The following is a 13,749-nucleotide window of genomic DNA, read 5'->3' on the forward strand; positions in this document are numbered from 1 at the left end:
TTGATAACTTATTAATTCCCGCTAGGCGTTCAACTGATTTTTGTATTGTTCACCGCATTCTTTCTGCAAGCTGCAAAGCAAATGAGCAGCTGCACAAGTAACAGCCTTACATTTTTAACACAAGCTGCAAAGAAAACTAAGCAGCTGCATAAGCAGCTCGGTGATAGGCTCAGTATGGCGTACAGCTGTGGGCCGTACTGAGCCTAACGCAAGTTAAAACGTTATGCAGAGTTGTTCTCCAGAATGTGGTCTGTGAGGTCACGTGGTCCTTGTGATTGCGATTTATGTTTGCCTTAAATGGGAGAAGTCTTTGGGGGGGGAAGGGGGTTCGGTCAATGGAAGGCGTATAAATATACCTCGCATTCATTTGCTCCCCAACGGCTGTTGGAAGTACAAGGAGCATTCAATAAAATATATATTTCCTCTTTGATTGTCTTTCCAGAATACGAAGTACAACAATAAACTTTACGGTTCATCTGAAAAGCCTTCTCGATGGGAAAAGCGCGGCTCGCTCCAGACTTCCTTCTGCTTTCCCCAATTCCTGCCACCATATGTGCAGGTTAAAGCGTAACGTCTAAGTGGTTATGAGCGCTCTAAGCTCCATCCGGTAATTGGAAAGACTCCTAGCGACTGTCTCCTATTCCTCTGAAAAAAATATAATAATAATTGGTTTTTGGGGAAAGGAAATGGCGCAGTATCTGTCTCGCAACTCGGTGGAGACCTGAACCGCGCCGTAAGGGAAGGGATACAGGAGGGAGAGATAGAAGAAAAGAAGAAATAGATGCTGTAGTGGAGGGCTCCGGAATCATTGCGACCACCTGGGGACCTTTAACGTGCGCGGATATCGCACAGCACACGTGCGCCTTTTGCGTTTCACCTCCATCCAAACGCGGCCGCCGCGGTCGGGTTCGAACCCGGGGACTCCGGATCAGTAGCCGAACGGCCTAACCACTGAGCCACCGCGGCGGGCCACCTCTTCATCTCCTAAAGCTTCTCGGGGCGTAGGCGCGCTCCTCTCCTGCGCAGATCTAACGCGAAAATCTCCCGCGAGAATCCAAACACGACGGTGGCCGTATAGGACCAGAGGGAGTCGATTTCGAGCTCACGATCTCAGTTGTAATCCATTTATATTTCGTTTCAGAACTGCATGTGCTGCCAATCTCGCACAGTATTCACGTATACCTTATTGCTTCCTCCAACCAAGGCAGAGCACTGAATATCGGTGCACAAGATCGCGTGGAATTAGATCAAGAGTTCTCGGAACCTGGAAGGCCTTTTTCCTGGTTTCGTTTTTACCACGTGTTTTTCGAATCGAAGGAACACGAAGAGAGCTGTTTTTATTATATTTGTACACGCAAAAAAACAGAGTTACGGGGCACCCATACCTCGAATCGAAGCAGGGTTCCTCTGCATATGGCAAAATCCTCGCCGCGTATTTTTTTTCTTCACGTTTTCCTATAGGTTGCCTTCTGCGTACTATCACTTTAGTTACCCCTTCGTGTTCACGTATGGTCCTTTCGATCTTTTATTCATAGCTTTTTTCTTTCTACACCGCGCGGATATTGGTGTACGTTTTGTTACATCTCAGATGCGGCTGAGTCAGCGAATGCAATACGCGTTATTGCGTAAAGAAGATAGTGGAATTCGAACGGAGATGCGTCTGTTGCACATGCGCGCGCCACTACTCGGCGCATCTACCCTTTCTCATCCGTGTTGCCTGCTGCATATGTTTTCGTACTTCCTTATTTTGTCATATTGGTAACGCGAGGCGCACCTGTTGTGAGAAAGGAAAATATCGCGGGAAGAAAACATCTCAGTTGTTCGCAGCCTGTGCGTATTGCGTAACTACGAATACAGGTGGCCAGCATGTCGTTATTACAGCTCGTCGTAATCATCATCATCATCAAGTTGAAGCTCAGCTTGACTGCGTGCTGCACCCGGATGTAAGGTTTCGTTCCCTTGAGAGTTAGTCACGCTGATGATGATGATGAGGAGGAGGGGTGTGTGTGTGTGTGTGTGTGTGTGTGTGTGTGTGTGTGTGTGTGTGTGTGTGTGTGTGTGTGTGTGTGTGTGTGTGTGTGTGTGTGTGTGTGTGTGTGTGTGTGTGTGTGTGTGTGTGTGTGTGTGTGTGTGTGTGTGTGTGTGTGTGTGTGTGTGTGTGCGTGCGTGCGTGCGTGCGTGCGTGCGTGCGCGTGCGCGTGCGTGCGCGTGCGCGCGCGCTTCCATTGAAACCAATTCTGTTATTCTATTGAACAATCGGTTACCTGCTCTCCACACGTTACCTGCTCCTCCTATTGCTCCTATTGTTCGATTTGTCCTATTTTTTTTCCAGCTAGAATATATACGTAATTTCTTTCAATTCATGCTGCTGCTTTACAGCCCGTCACCGGTGCGCCTATCACTTCTTTTTACACATTTATCCGGGCTCAGCTCAACTCAGCTAAACGTTATCCCCTTGACTACTTACGGAATGCGCCCTATTACCGAGCCTTTCATTTGGGACACAAAACCAGTAAGTCAAATGTATTTAGCATAATCTCCCAAGGTGGAGTAACTTCAATTAAAGAAGTAACTACTCATTAGAATCCAGCCGAGCTGATCCGTACGGCTATAATTAAATGCTATATAGCTTCGGTAGATACATAGCAGTTTAAGACGAAGTCGTCCTTGTCCGGTCATCGAACATGGTACCATCGCCAGTCTAGGGTAGTTGTTTAGCCAATTAAGCTAACCAGGATGGCTAGCACTTGCCAGTCCAAGGCCGAATTCATTAACAACCCGAAACGGGTCCCGGGTTCGAGCCCCGGACCGGGGCGAGTTTTCCTTGAACTGCGAAGTTTCTGAGAAAGCTGTACAGATGTTGACGTAATGCTTCTCTCAGGTGGATGCAGACGAGTAATTACTCCCTTAACTTAACCAGGGAATTAGACGGAATCAAATTAAGGTTCTTATTCCCTGGTTCAGTTAAGAATCAGGGAATTAGAGAACCTCAGTTTGATTGCGCAAGAATGACTAATGTTTACTAACGGTTACTCCTGTATTGCAGTGTTTGTTTTAATTGGGTTCTTTTTGTGCTCTTATTCTCGCGCGGACCGCCGCAGAAGTTTTATAAAACAGCTGTCCCCTACAAGTCTTCGTTTCTTACACAACAGCACTAATTCGAATACCGCCGTTGAAGTACAGTTCGATGCTCCGTCACCGGCTTGGCGGTCTCGTCTTTCAAACTCGAAATTTTAGACTTTAGCGCGGCAAGCAGTATTCCGCTCCCCTTAAGTTTCTACTTCGTTTTATCATTCTGCCGTCGAGTGGACGGCATAATGCGTTCGTTCCTTCAAAAAGGAAGTGGAACGCTTATACGACGCTATGCAGAATAAAAATAAATGTTGAGCCCTAGCTCGAGGAGTCGTCCAGATATTGCTTCCACGGAGGATTACCTTCTCTTCTCCGCTTTCAAAAAAAAAATATTAAAGTTCAGCACTCTGGATGTTTTCCTTTTCTTTTTCTATTCCGCTCTTTCCTTTCTTCGTCTTAGTCCTAGCGTTTCTCGCATCTTCGTTCATTCCTTGTTGATGATGGTTCTGTTTTTTTCTATCCTTTGTTGTCTTTTTATTCGTTATTTATGTATTTTCTTTCTCTCTGGTGCCTTCTTTCGTTGGTTGACGGCGGTGTTTCTTTGTTCCGTTCTTTCTTTCTCTTGTCTTCGTTCCTTCGTTGTTGGTGGTAGTTCTTTCTTTCCGTCTTTCTTTTCTATCTTTCTTTCCGCCTCTTGGGGGCATTTTCAAAGTTAGGCGCGCCTTCTCTTACGAGCGGAGGCTGATGGGCTCTCGCTTGACGCCCCGCTCGCCTGGCTCGTCAATGAGCCGGAGGCGCTCTTCGTTGTCGATGGAAATTGCGCACTTTAGGGTGGCTTCGCCGCACAGCTACTATGCAAAGCGGAAAAGCTCGCCTTCTTACCTAGTGAGGTCTCTCCACTTTTACGCACTCACTTGCTCGTGGCCGTTCTCGTCGATGGAGGGACTGGAAGTTTTGCTTTCGTTATACCGGGGACTCTCTTTTATCGCGGACACATTATAAGAGGCGACAGGTGTGAAGTTGAGTCGACGTGGGTCCAGCGCCGCCCCCGGAAACATCGTTATACGGCCCCTCGAGGCTATTGTCAGACTTCTGCGTAATGTAGGGTGGAGAAAGTGGTAAAAGGGTGGCGAGTCCCTTGATGAAGTTCGAAGTGAATGATATCACTGGCGGAACCTCGTTGAGTTCAAGCATGCGTACTTTTTTTTATCACCGCAATAACTCTGTAGGGGACTTCCACCTGTATTAAACTTGCGGACACGTTAATCGCGGCGCCGTCAGTAATAGAAACAGGCGTTAACAGGAAAACTGAAGATAGAAATTATTTACCCAGTGCTTACGCTCTCTATAACGCGCTAAACTCAGCGAAAGCTATCTATATGCTGCTGCTGCCAGTATTTTGCTAATGGCTGAGACCTACAGTTGTGTGACTTGCCTGACACTGGTCACACAAAGGTGGTGCCGGTCACGCGATGGTCACGTGACTGGATATGAAAAGTCTACGGTGTGAGTTCACCGGGGAGGGTTCTGAATAATGACTTTCACTGTAATGAATAAACCCTCCACGAGGCTTGAATAAGAACCCATGCCCCATTCGTCCGCGGTTCCCTGTAGATAACAGAAACTTAATCACGATTACATGCGTGGTATGAGCGCTAGCTTGGTGCAATTGAATGTCGAGAAAACCAACGCTTGGAGACTAGATAACAGGCCAACAGCTATGTTCTAGAGAGGTTGACAACGCCTTATTTCAGACCCTCCTCCCCCCACCCCTCCGTGCAGTTCCCGTAAGCATCATCAGCATCATCATCATCGTGACTACACCCACTACAGGGCAAAGGCCTCTCCCATGTCTCTCCAATTAACCCTGTTTTTTGGCAGCTGCGCCCACCCTATGCCTGCAAACTTCTTAATCTCATCCGCACACCTAGCCTTCTGCCGCCCCCTGCTACGCTTGCCTTCTCTTGGAATCACTCCGTTACTCCTTAAGGACTAGCGGTTATCTTGCCTTCGCATTACCTGCCTGCCCAAGCCCATTTCTTAATTTTGACTAGGATGTCAATAACACGCGTTCGTTCCCTCACCCAATCTGCCCGCTTCCGGTCTCTTAACGTTACACCTATCATTTTTCTTTCCATGGCTCGCTGCGTTGTCCTTAACTTAAGCTGGACCCTTTTCATTAGCCGCCACGTTTCTGCCCCGTAGGTGAGTACCGGCAAGATACACCTGTTAATAATAATAATAATTGGTTTTGGGGGAAAGGAAATGGCGCAGTATCTGTCTCGTATATCGACGGACACCTGAACCGCGCCGTAAGGGAAGGTAAGGTAAGGTAAGATACAGCTGTTGTACACTTTTCTCTAGAGGAATATTGATAAAATGTCATGCATGATCTGAGAGAACCTGTCATATGCATTCCACTCCATGCCTAGGTCGTACTCGTAGTTGCATGGTGCCAGCCGCTTAGTAGGGCGGGACGTTTGGTGTCGAACCCAGCGGCTCCTTGCTGAGTCACTGCTCGTTGAGGGTCGTGACTTTTGTGGGCGCTTCTTCGCCAAGAGTGCCGGCGGGGTTGTTTTATGACTTTCATTCCAGTTCTTCGCCCCTTTTTTGCGTTTTCTCTTTCCCCTCGAAGTCTAGCTGTGGCTTTTGCGTGCCGTTCCTTTTACATGTCTTGTCTTTACAACGCGGGCGCTGCTCCGGAGAAAGCACGCGGGCCGCCGACTTTCGTGTTCGCTGGGGACTCTCTCTGGCAATAAAAACTACTGCGTCTTTCCCGGGAACCTTCGCGTTAAGACTTAGGGCTCTAAAAGATGCTCGCTCTAGCTACGGACAGGAATTGAACTGCGAAGTGCGCAGCTCGGGCTGTCCGACAGCGTTGCGGTACTCGTCGCCGCGAACGCAGTACCTGCGCATAAATGAGGAGTACATGTGCCTAATTGTATGAAGAATGTGAGAACTTCCAGTTTCGTCTCCTATTTTAGGTCCATTCGAGAGCTTTGACATGCAGAGGGTGGAGTATCCGGGGTATTCGAGTTTCTGTATTTTATGCACAATAGCGTTGCATTTGTCACGTCTAACAGCTGACAATCCCATCAGTATAGCGTATGCGTTTCCCCTCGTGTTTTCTTTCCTTTTTTTTACGTATAAATTTGCATACATTACTCACATGTCTTGCCTATGTCTCTGTAGGGTGATAAAACTTTGGACTGATAGAGAGAGAAGGAAACAACAACAAAAAAACAATGAGGTTAAACAGAAGGATGGAAGACAAAGGAGAGAGACATGATGGACGGGGTGCACATGGAAGAAACGACATCGTCTAAATTTGGAAATGTTACAATAGCTCGCAGTTGGATGTCGTTTCCGAAATGAAAATATTGAGATTACGTCGATACTCTCCTTTTTCTGAGGGAACATCTTGCGGCGGAGTGCTAGCGTTAAAAATGCGCGTTTCCCCACGCCATGCACAAGCAAATTTGGACGTGAGGAGGAGGAAAGCAAAGGGTGAATAGGTTTGTATTTTCGTCCCTGTGAAGCCGTTGTTCACGGTAGTAATACGCCTTAAATCCTGGTATCTATCCCGCAGGTTATGCATGTAAAAAGCCGAACTTTTTCGTATTTGGAGACTTTCTATAGGCGCGGGCTACGTGACACTTTCTTCTTCAACAGCGCTGAAGATAGCACGAAATGCACAACGCGATGTATGGAATATCAGCGTCAAATGAAACGCCGATTGAAACATGAACTGGAAGAGTGGAAGATAATACACTAGGGAGGCACAATACTAGAGCGGTTGATTTTCGCATCAATGGCGTAAAGGCCGCTCTTTGAAAGTGTTAATAAGGCACGCCTGTATTTGCTGTCCAGCCGCTAATAATATTGATTGTTTGTGCACGCGTTTCAGTTTTTTTTTTGTTCGCGCTTCATTTGACGTTGATTGTACGTGGTGATGTCTATGTACCCGATACGGACTTTGCAAACAGAAAACAGTACAGCCAAAATTGAGACCGGTGGACTGTCTACCGGAAATTACTTTCCCTCAAAGCGCCAGTTATTTAAAAAAAATAACAAATATCGCCGATAATACCGCGTCCATAATTCAGAAGACTTGCGCCAGCATTATGTCGATCAGTTTCTTATTACATTAATTTTTAATCCTGTTATTAACCGAGCACACTGGTGGTATTCCATTCTTTTGAAACCGCTTTTGAATTAAACTTCACGAAAGCCTTTGCTTAATCATTAAGGCGTTGTGCATTTTACAGCAGATACTCCAGGAAATATGGACTTCCAAAAAAAGGGCTTGCGTTTCATCGGAACATTTTGTTTTCGCGAAGACTCGCAAACTCGAAGCCTTTTCTGACGGAGTCCCGACTAAAGGGGAACCGAAGGGTGCTCGACAATAGAAGATGAGACCATGTCATCACTGTCTGCGAGCGGTAAATTGCGAATTTGTTTCGTATTTCGCGAACTGCACGGAAGCAAATTCTTCCCCTCGGGTCATGACGTGATTGGAATAAGACGTTCCCTGTTCTTCCCTCTTTTCCTGCCTAAAGGGGGCAGTAGCTTCCTTTCCTCAGCCCCATTATTCTCTCGAAGAAAAGGACTTGCTTTCCTCTATAAGTTCGCCAGCGCTGCTTCTTCACATCACCCCCCCCCCCCCCCCCGCCCTCGGCACCATTATTCACAGGAAAGTACTTTTTTCTTCTGTCTCATCATGCCTTCTTTACGTACTCTCGTCAAAAATGAGCCCTTTAAGAACGGATAATTTCATTTTTCTGTGGAGCCACCATGCATGGATTTAGATTCCTACGATTCTGTGTTAAACATTGTGGTTATCGCAGCTGCGGAATTTCAATATCCGCGTACCTTAGTGATCTTTTTTTTTCACTTCATGCTGCATGCAGGCGCTTTCTGTTACTGCCTAATTAAGGAAGTCTATCAACATAAAAACTAATCAACCCATAATCATTAAATATCTTAGTAACTACATTTATAATACAGTAAGTGTAAAGTCATAAGAAGGTGTTGTGTTAGTGGGAGCCCGATCCATAGATCATTAAATATTTCAGTTATTCCATTTTTAATACAGTAAGAGGGAAACTATAGGAAGTAGTTCTCACAGTAAGGTAGAAACGTTCTACGGCGTGCGCTAGATATTCTCGCACGGCCTGTTCTGTTATCAGATGATCCGAAAACAGTAGTGCGATAAGGAAACAGGAGCTTGATCGCAGACACAGGAACCGTTTCTCCACTACCACACCGAAGACGGCTCTATTGATGCGTCATCTGGGCGGGCTGCTCCGTCAGATGATGTCCGCAATTACGCTGTAGCAACATCGGAAGCAAGAACACATCTTAGCAGAATGCCTCTTTCGCTCCGACCACAGGAAGAGTGGCGTTCGCTGATCGCCACTTTCTCGTCAAAACAAAGCCTCATCGGCACGCCACTCTCTCCCGTCGCTGTTTCAGTGAGAATCACCATAAAGGCTCCTTCTAGCAATCGAGATGAGGGAGAGAGAGTGAGGGCGTGTACTATGGAAGACCCAGAAGGATGCTCAGAGAAGGGAGGAGGGGAAACAGAGGGGCTTCTGCAGCCGGCACACTCGGCATCTGTCGACCGGGATCTTGGCTCACGAGCGACACGCACTGTAGACGTGGAGAGAGTCGTCGGTGGGCGGTGGTGGGAGGTGGAGGAGAGGAGACTCCGGGCTTCTCAGTTCCAGGTCCCTCGGCTCGGCAGCGGGGCTTCCCGGCGGAACCGCCGCCTACCCGTTTTTTTTCCTTCTTTATTCTCTCTATCTTCTTTCTTCTAGAGTTTGGGCTGGAGGCTGGCACTCGCCCCTGTTATTTTATTTTTCTCTTTTCTTCCTCTCGCTCGTTCCGCGTAGCTTTTTTCTTTCTCTTTGTCGCCTGCCCTTTCTCAAATCCTCTCCGAGTAGAGAGGTGGAGAGTGGACGTATGTCTGAGCGCGCGTGTGTGCGGTTGGGAGAGGAGGGTGGAGTAGAGGGGGGGACGCTGCTGAGCAAGCTCCACGGGGCACCGTCCCGGCTCGGTTCCAAGGCGCGGCGCGGGTCGCCGTTCCCCCGGCCTCTCCTTCCGCACTCCAGAAGCCGCCTTCTACCCTCCACTACCAACCCTCTTCCCTTTCACTCTCTCCCGCGCGCCCAAGAGAGCGCAGAAGCCAGGCCAGCAGCAGCAGCAGCAAGCCCCAGGAGCTAGAGAAAGTTGGGGGGCCGCTTCGCTCCATCCCTGTCGTGGGCCGTGGAGCCCGCTCCCCCCGCTCCCCCCCCCCCCCGCCCCCTCCACGCGACGAGCCCTCGTAGGAGCAGCGAGTCGCACACGCGCCTTCTCTTCTGTGTCTGTGTGTTGCCGTTGCTGCCTGCGGGAGGAGAGCTCGACGACGCTGCCTTGTTTTGATCGCGACGTTCGTCTCCGTGCTACCCGTCGACTCGGGGGAGGGTGCGCGCTCGTGGGCGCTTTGGAAACCTGGCTGTCTTTGTTCGCGATAATGCGCCGTAGTTCGTTCGCTGTTGACGCGAACGCTTCCTGCTACTCCCACCGCAGCTCCTGCTGGAGAAGTTTCGCCATCGCCGCCACCACAGAGCCCTGGGCGTGCGGCTTCCAGCACAACCTCGTGTCCTGGTTTGACTCCGGTGTTGACTGGAAATTGACGACGAAGTGTCTACAGCGTTGACTCTCAGTGACTCGACAGGGACTTCCTGACTTGTGGTTAAAAGAAGACAACTACTGAGTCCGTCATTCATTTGTTTGTTTTCGTGATCACTGGTGGACCCTGCTCCTGGAGGATTATCGTAGCTGCTCTGACGGGGTTGTCCAAGCCGACCTCGTGTCTTAACTGGTCTAGGCTGCACTCAGAACCTGCTACTACGTCGATGACAACGCGGTGTCTATGGTGCTGACATTCAAAGCGACACGGTGACTGCAGGAAACACCAAGCCCCCAGGCTGCGCTGAACGTCGTGGTCGAAGTTCGCGTGGTCGTCGGCGCCGCGAAGATTGAATCCTCTCTGGCGATGAACATCAACCGCCCTATGTGCTGCGCTTCCGACTGGTGTACAGCTATTTCGCAACAAAGGCGTTTTTCAAACACTTCAAACACTACTCTTGGATACTGCTTCACGCCAGCCCGATATTCTGTCACTAATTTCTCACGTGCTTGACGACTCGTCGTGGCCCTGCTTGAAGCGCGGTGGAGTTGCCATGTAGTCTGGTCGTGGTCAGCTTACGATTTTGTGTGGCATCCAGTGGACGCTTATGTGCAGTGTTCGCCTAATCCGGTAATACTGTCGTCAGCATCGGTACCTGCCGTCACCGCGTGGCGTAGTTGCCCATCTGTGCCATATCCTTAACTTGGCAGCGTCACAGTTCCTCAAATGGTCCTCGGTCCCGGTGCGAAGGCGTCGTTACGGACGGCAAGAGCCCGGTGACAGTTTGCGCAAAACGTTACGCGGGATACTCACACTCTCAGCGTAGTAGAAAGTTTTCCTCGCAGTTCCTTGCTCTGTTGCTTTGTTGGTGCTTTGTTGGAGTGACTTGTCTCACATCGGATAGCGAACCTTCGATCTGCAACGCCTGACATTTGGAGAGACAGGATACGTGGCCGCGTTTGCGCAACGCTGGACAAAGATCGGCGTTTTGGCTTGACGGCGCTGTCCTATTGTTACTCACACAGTCACTGCTTGAGCTGCCAAGAGATTTAAATCTCGAAGAGGTCGGAAGAAAGTTGACGTCAGCTGACCGCCGCTCGGATACACTGCTGTGGGTGCTTGTGGGAGCTGTGCCTCTTGTGGTTGTTGATCTCGACGTCGGCTGACCTGCGCTTCCCTCAGCTTGGATACACTTCCGTGGGAGCTTGTCAGTTTTGGTGCCTCACGTGTTTGATCGCACGTCTGTGGAGTAGTGCGCGGTGCGCTGCCAACAGTGTTTGTGATACTTGCTCTTGTGCTGTGACGCGCGCATGCGCAAACGTGGTGACTCGAAGAGGCCCGCGTAAAAATCGTGTTCCGCTGCATCACTGGCTCGGATTTAAAGCCCATCTTTCGCTTTGGCGATACTTCATCAGCAACTCCTTCAGTGCCTCTTCGCAAATCGCTTTGCTCCGTGTAGGCTGCCGAGTTTCATTTAACGTCTTTTTCGTGCGACGAGTCTACGATGTTTTTCACAGGAAGGCGGTTAACTTAACATAGGCGGCCATTTTGCGTTTGGCACAAGCTGTCCTACATATACATAATACACACTTTCGCTAGGCTTAGACTTTTCTAAGTTAGCTGTTTTGTCATCTTGCAACTCGGCTGCATTCAAACGCTCCGCTTCGGCTAATACGGTAGAATATACAGTTCCCTAAGTTTCCCGACTTCTGGTCATGATGACTCATCCCCTTTTGCCCCAGCAGCTAACTCTTAGTGTATTAGAACCGCGAACATTGTTAAACCTCGCGTATTGTTAGTTCATAGCCCACACCAGTCGGCGTTACTCTCGCAGTCAGTTCTTCCCGTCGTTCTCGCGACCCAAGACCGCTCTTAGTGCCACCTCCTTGTGTTCGCGTCCCCGCCGTTGGCGTTGTCATCAGAACGCGATACTCTGGGGCCGCCAAGCGCGACCGCGCATCCCGTGTCGCCCATGGCAGACGGAGCTCCCAAGAAAGTCCTGGCAACAGCGACCGCGCTGGGACATCCGCGACGTTGCTCGGATGTGGTGCTGGGCGCCGCCGCCGTGGGACCCTCCGTGTGGTGGTGGGATCTGCGCGGTTCCCTCTCCTCGGTGCCGGTCGTGTGCGCCGTGTGCTTTGTCTTGGCCAGCGCGGCCAGTTTCGTGCTCGCCTGGTCCACTGCTCTCGGTGTCGTGTTCACGGCGGCGTCGGTGTTAGGCCTAGCTCTGGCCACCACCAAGCCCCAGGCATCGGCGACGCAGCAACCGTCGTCTTCTGCGGCGACGTCGACCGCCACCGTGGCGGCGGGCACCGAAGATGATGATGGCGACTCCGTGAGGTCTTCGCCGCGTACGGTGACGGTAACGGCGCCGCCAGAGGAGGACTCGAAGCCGTCGTCCAAGTCGCCTTCGCCCGTCCGAGAGGAACCGAAGAGCCGGGGCTCTGGTCCCGGTTCGCGTAGCGCCACGATCGGCGCCCTCGGGCTGTCTCATCAGCACATCATCCACCTTCGTCGGCTGTACCAGCGGCACCACGGCCCCGGCTTCCGGTAATGGCCTGTCCTTTTCGTGGCGGGTGTTGAAGACGTTTCCATGCCGTGCATTCGCGGCGGGAGACTTGCTCCGGCAAAAATGGCATCGCTGTCAGCGCCCTTGTACACCTTGGATGAAATCTGATCATTGATCAATTACATGATACTTAAGTTGACCTGAGAGCTGGGATATCTAAAAAAAAAAAGGGGGAGAGGGTTTGAGCAACAGATACTCTTCTGATGCCCGGATTGTAAACTCTGTCACCGATTTGGTTCCAACGCTGAGGATATGTACGACAATTTGGGTTCCAAAACACGATTGCAAATATCTCTCTCGGCGGTTTCAGCTTTCGGCTGTGTGCTTGCAAATGCCCATTACGGAGAGAATTAAGAAATATCAAAAGAACGGAGACAAAATTAGACCATCCCCCTCTTCGTTCAAGTATCTGCGTACTTGTGTTGATTGCACTATTACGAGGGCTCTTAAGTCCTTAGAAGTGATTTAACTCCTGTTGTATGCTCGTGAGTCCGCCTGCTTTTTTGACCGGGACCGTTAATCGTGCCCGCGTAGACTCCCACCTTTTTCAGAGCTCCTATAAAGGAACTCAACGATGTGATTTTGAACATACTCGTTAGATAGTATTATATATTCTAAATGCGTTTCAAAAAGGTCTTTTTACGGCACTGAACCCGCATTCATAGCGGCCGCACCTGCGATTTCGTTGATTAATATTTTGGACAAATATTTCACTGCCGGGGTCTCTAGAGGAAATATTCGCTGCCGCTATACTTCGCTCTCGCACAGAAAGGAAATATTTGCGTGGTTTTTTTTTACTTATCGTAAAAAAATATGATTTGTTAGGCGTCTTAGTCTGCTGACAAACTGCTGTGAATGTTTCACCGGCTCCGTTAAGAATTTATCAAGAAGGCAGTTTACAAACTGTGTACGGAATAATCGGCAACAGTCCAGGTTTTCTCACGGCGTATAAGCAGTTTTTCGTTAATTGTTGTCTGCAGTACTCACGCTCTTACATAATTGTTAGACCCCGCGTACTTTAGAAAATTATACTGCAAATTTTTCAGTCAAGGGCTTTTTTATAAGTACATTGCTTCTGCAGCCTAAGCGCTATTGGAAGTCAGATAGTACTGACTGTAATCCCAGGCAGTGAGGTTTTCAAGAACTGCGCAACAGTAGTGGCACTTCAAGCAGCTTTACACGCTCGTTGCTCTGTCTAAATCAGAATCCTGCTGCCAGCCACCTCTCTAGTTTCCAGCGTTTACCTTCAGATTATTTGTAATTTTCATTTTAATAAGCATTCCACCGTGCATGTATTGAACTATATATACCTCACAAGACGTTGTTACGTGCCTCTGAAGCCACGGAGGCCTTTAGCAGAGGCTGCTGAGAAACCTCGTAGAGGAAATTAACGTTGCATATATGCCTGCAAAAAAATTGTGCCTTCATTCTTGAG

The 13,749-nt window shown here is 49.3% G+C and overlaps 1 protein-coding gene across 8 annotated transcripts in view; it reads left to right on the top strand.

The window, feature by feature from the left end:
- The window catches only part of dnc (phosphodiesterase dunce), a 699,755-nt gene that overhangs the window by 307,404 nt on the left and 378,602 nt on the right, over window positions 1-13,749 (top strand). The window contains exon 1 of one of the 8 annotated variants that reach the window (XM_077643088.1): window positions 9,409-12,295. The exons of 5 other annotated variants lie outside the window; for them this stretch is intronic. In XM_077643088.1, the coding sequence (XP_077499214.1) occupies window positions 11,718-12,295 (578 nt within the window). In that variant the 5' untranslated portion in view covers window positions 9,409-11,717. Of the gene's footprint in view, window positions 1-9,408; window positions 12,296-13,749 lie in introns of those variants that run through there. 2 more of the 8 variants (XM_077643089.1, XR_013309777.1) reach the window with 2 other exon arrangements.

Source organism: Amblyomma americanum, chromosome 11, assembly GCF_052857255.1.
Source record: "Amblyomma americanum isolate KBUSLIRL-KWMA chromosome 11, ASM5285725v1, whole genome shotgun sequence".
Classification (NCBI taxonomy): Eukaryota; Metazoa; Arthropoda; class Arachnida; order Ixodida; family Ixodidae; genus Amblyomma; species Amblyomma americanum.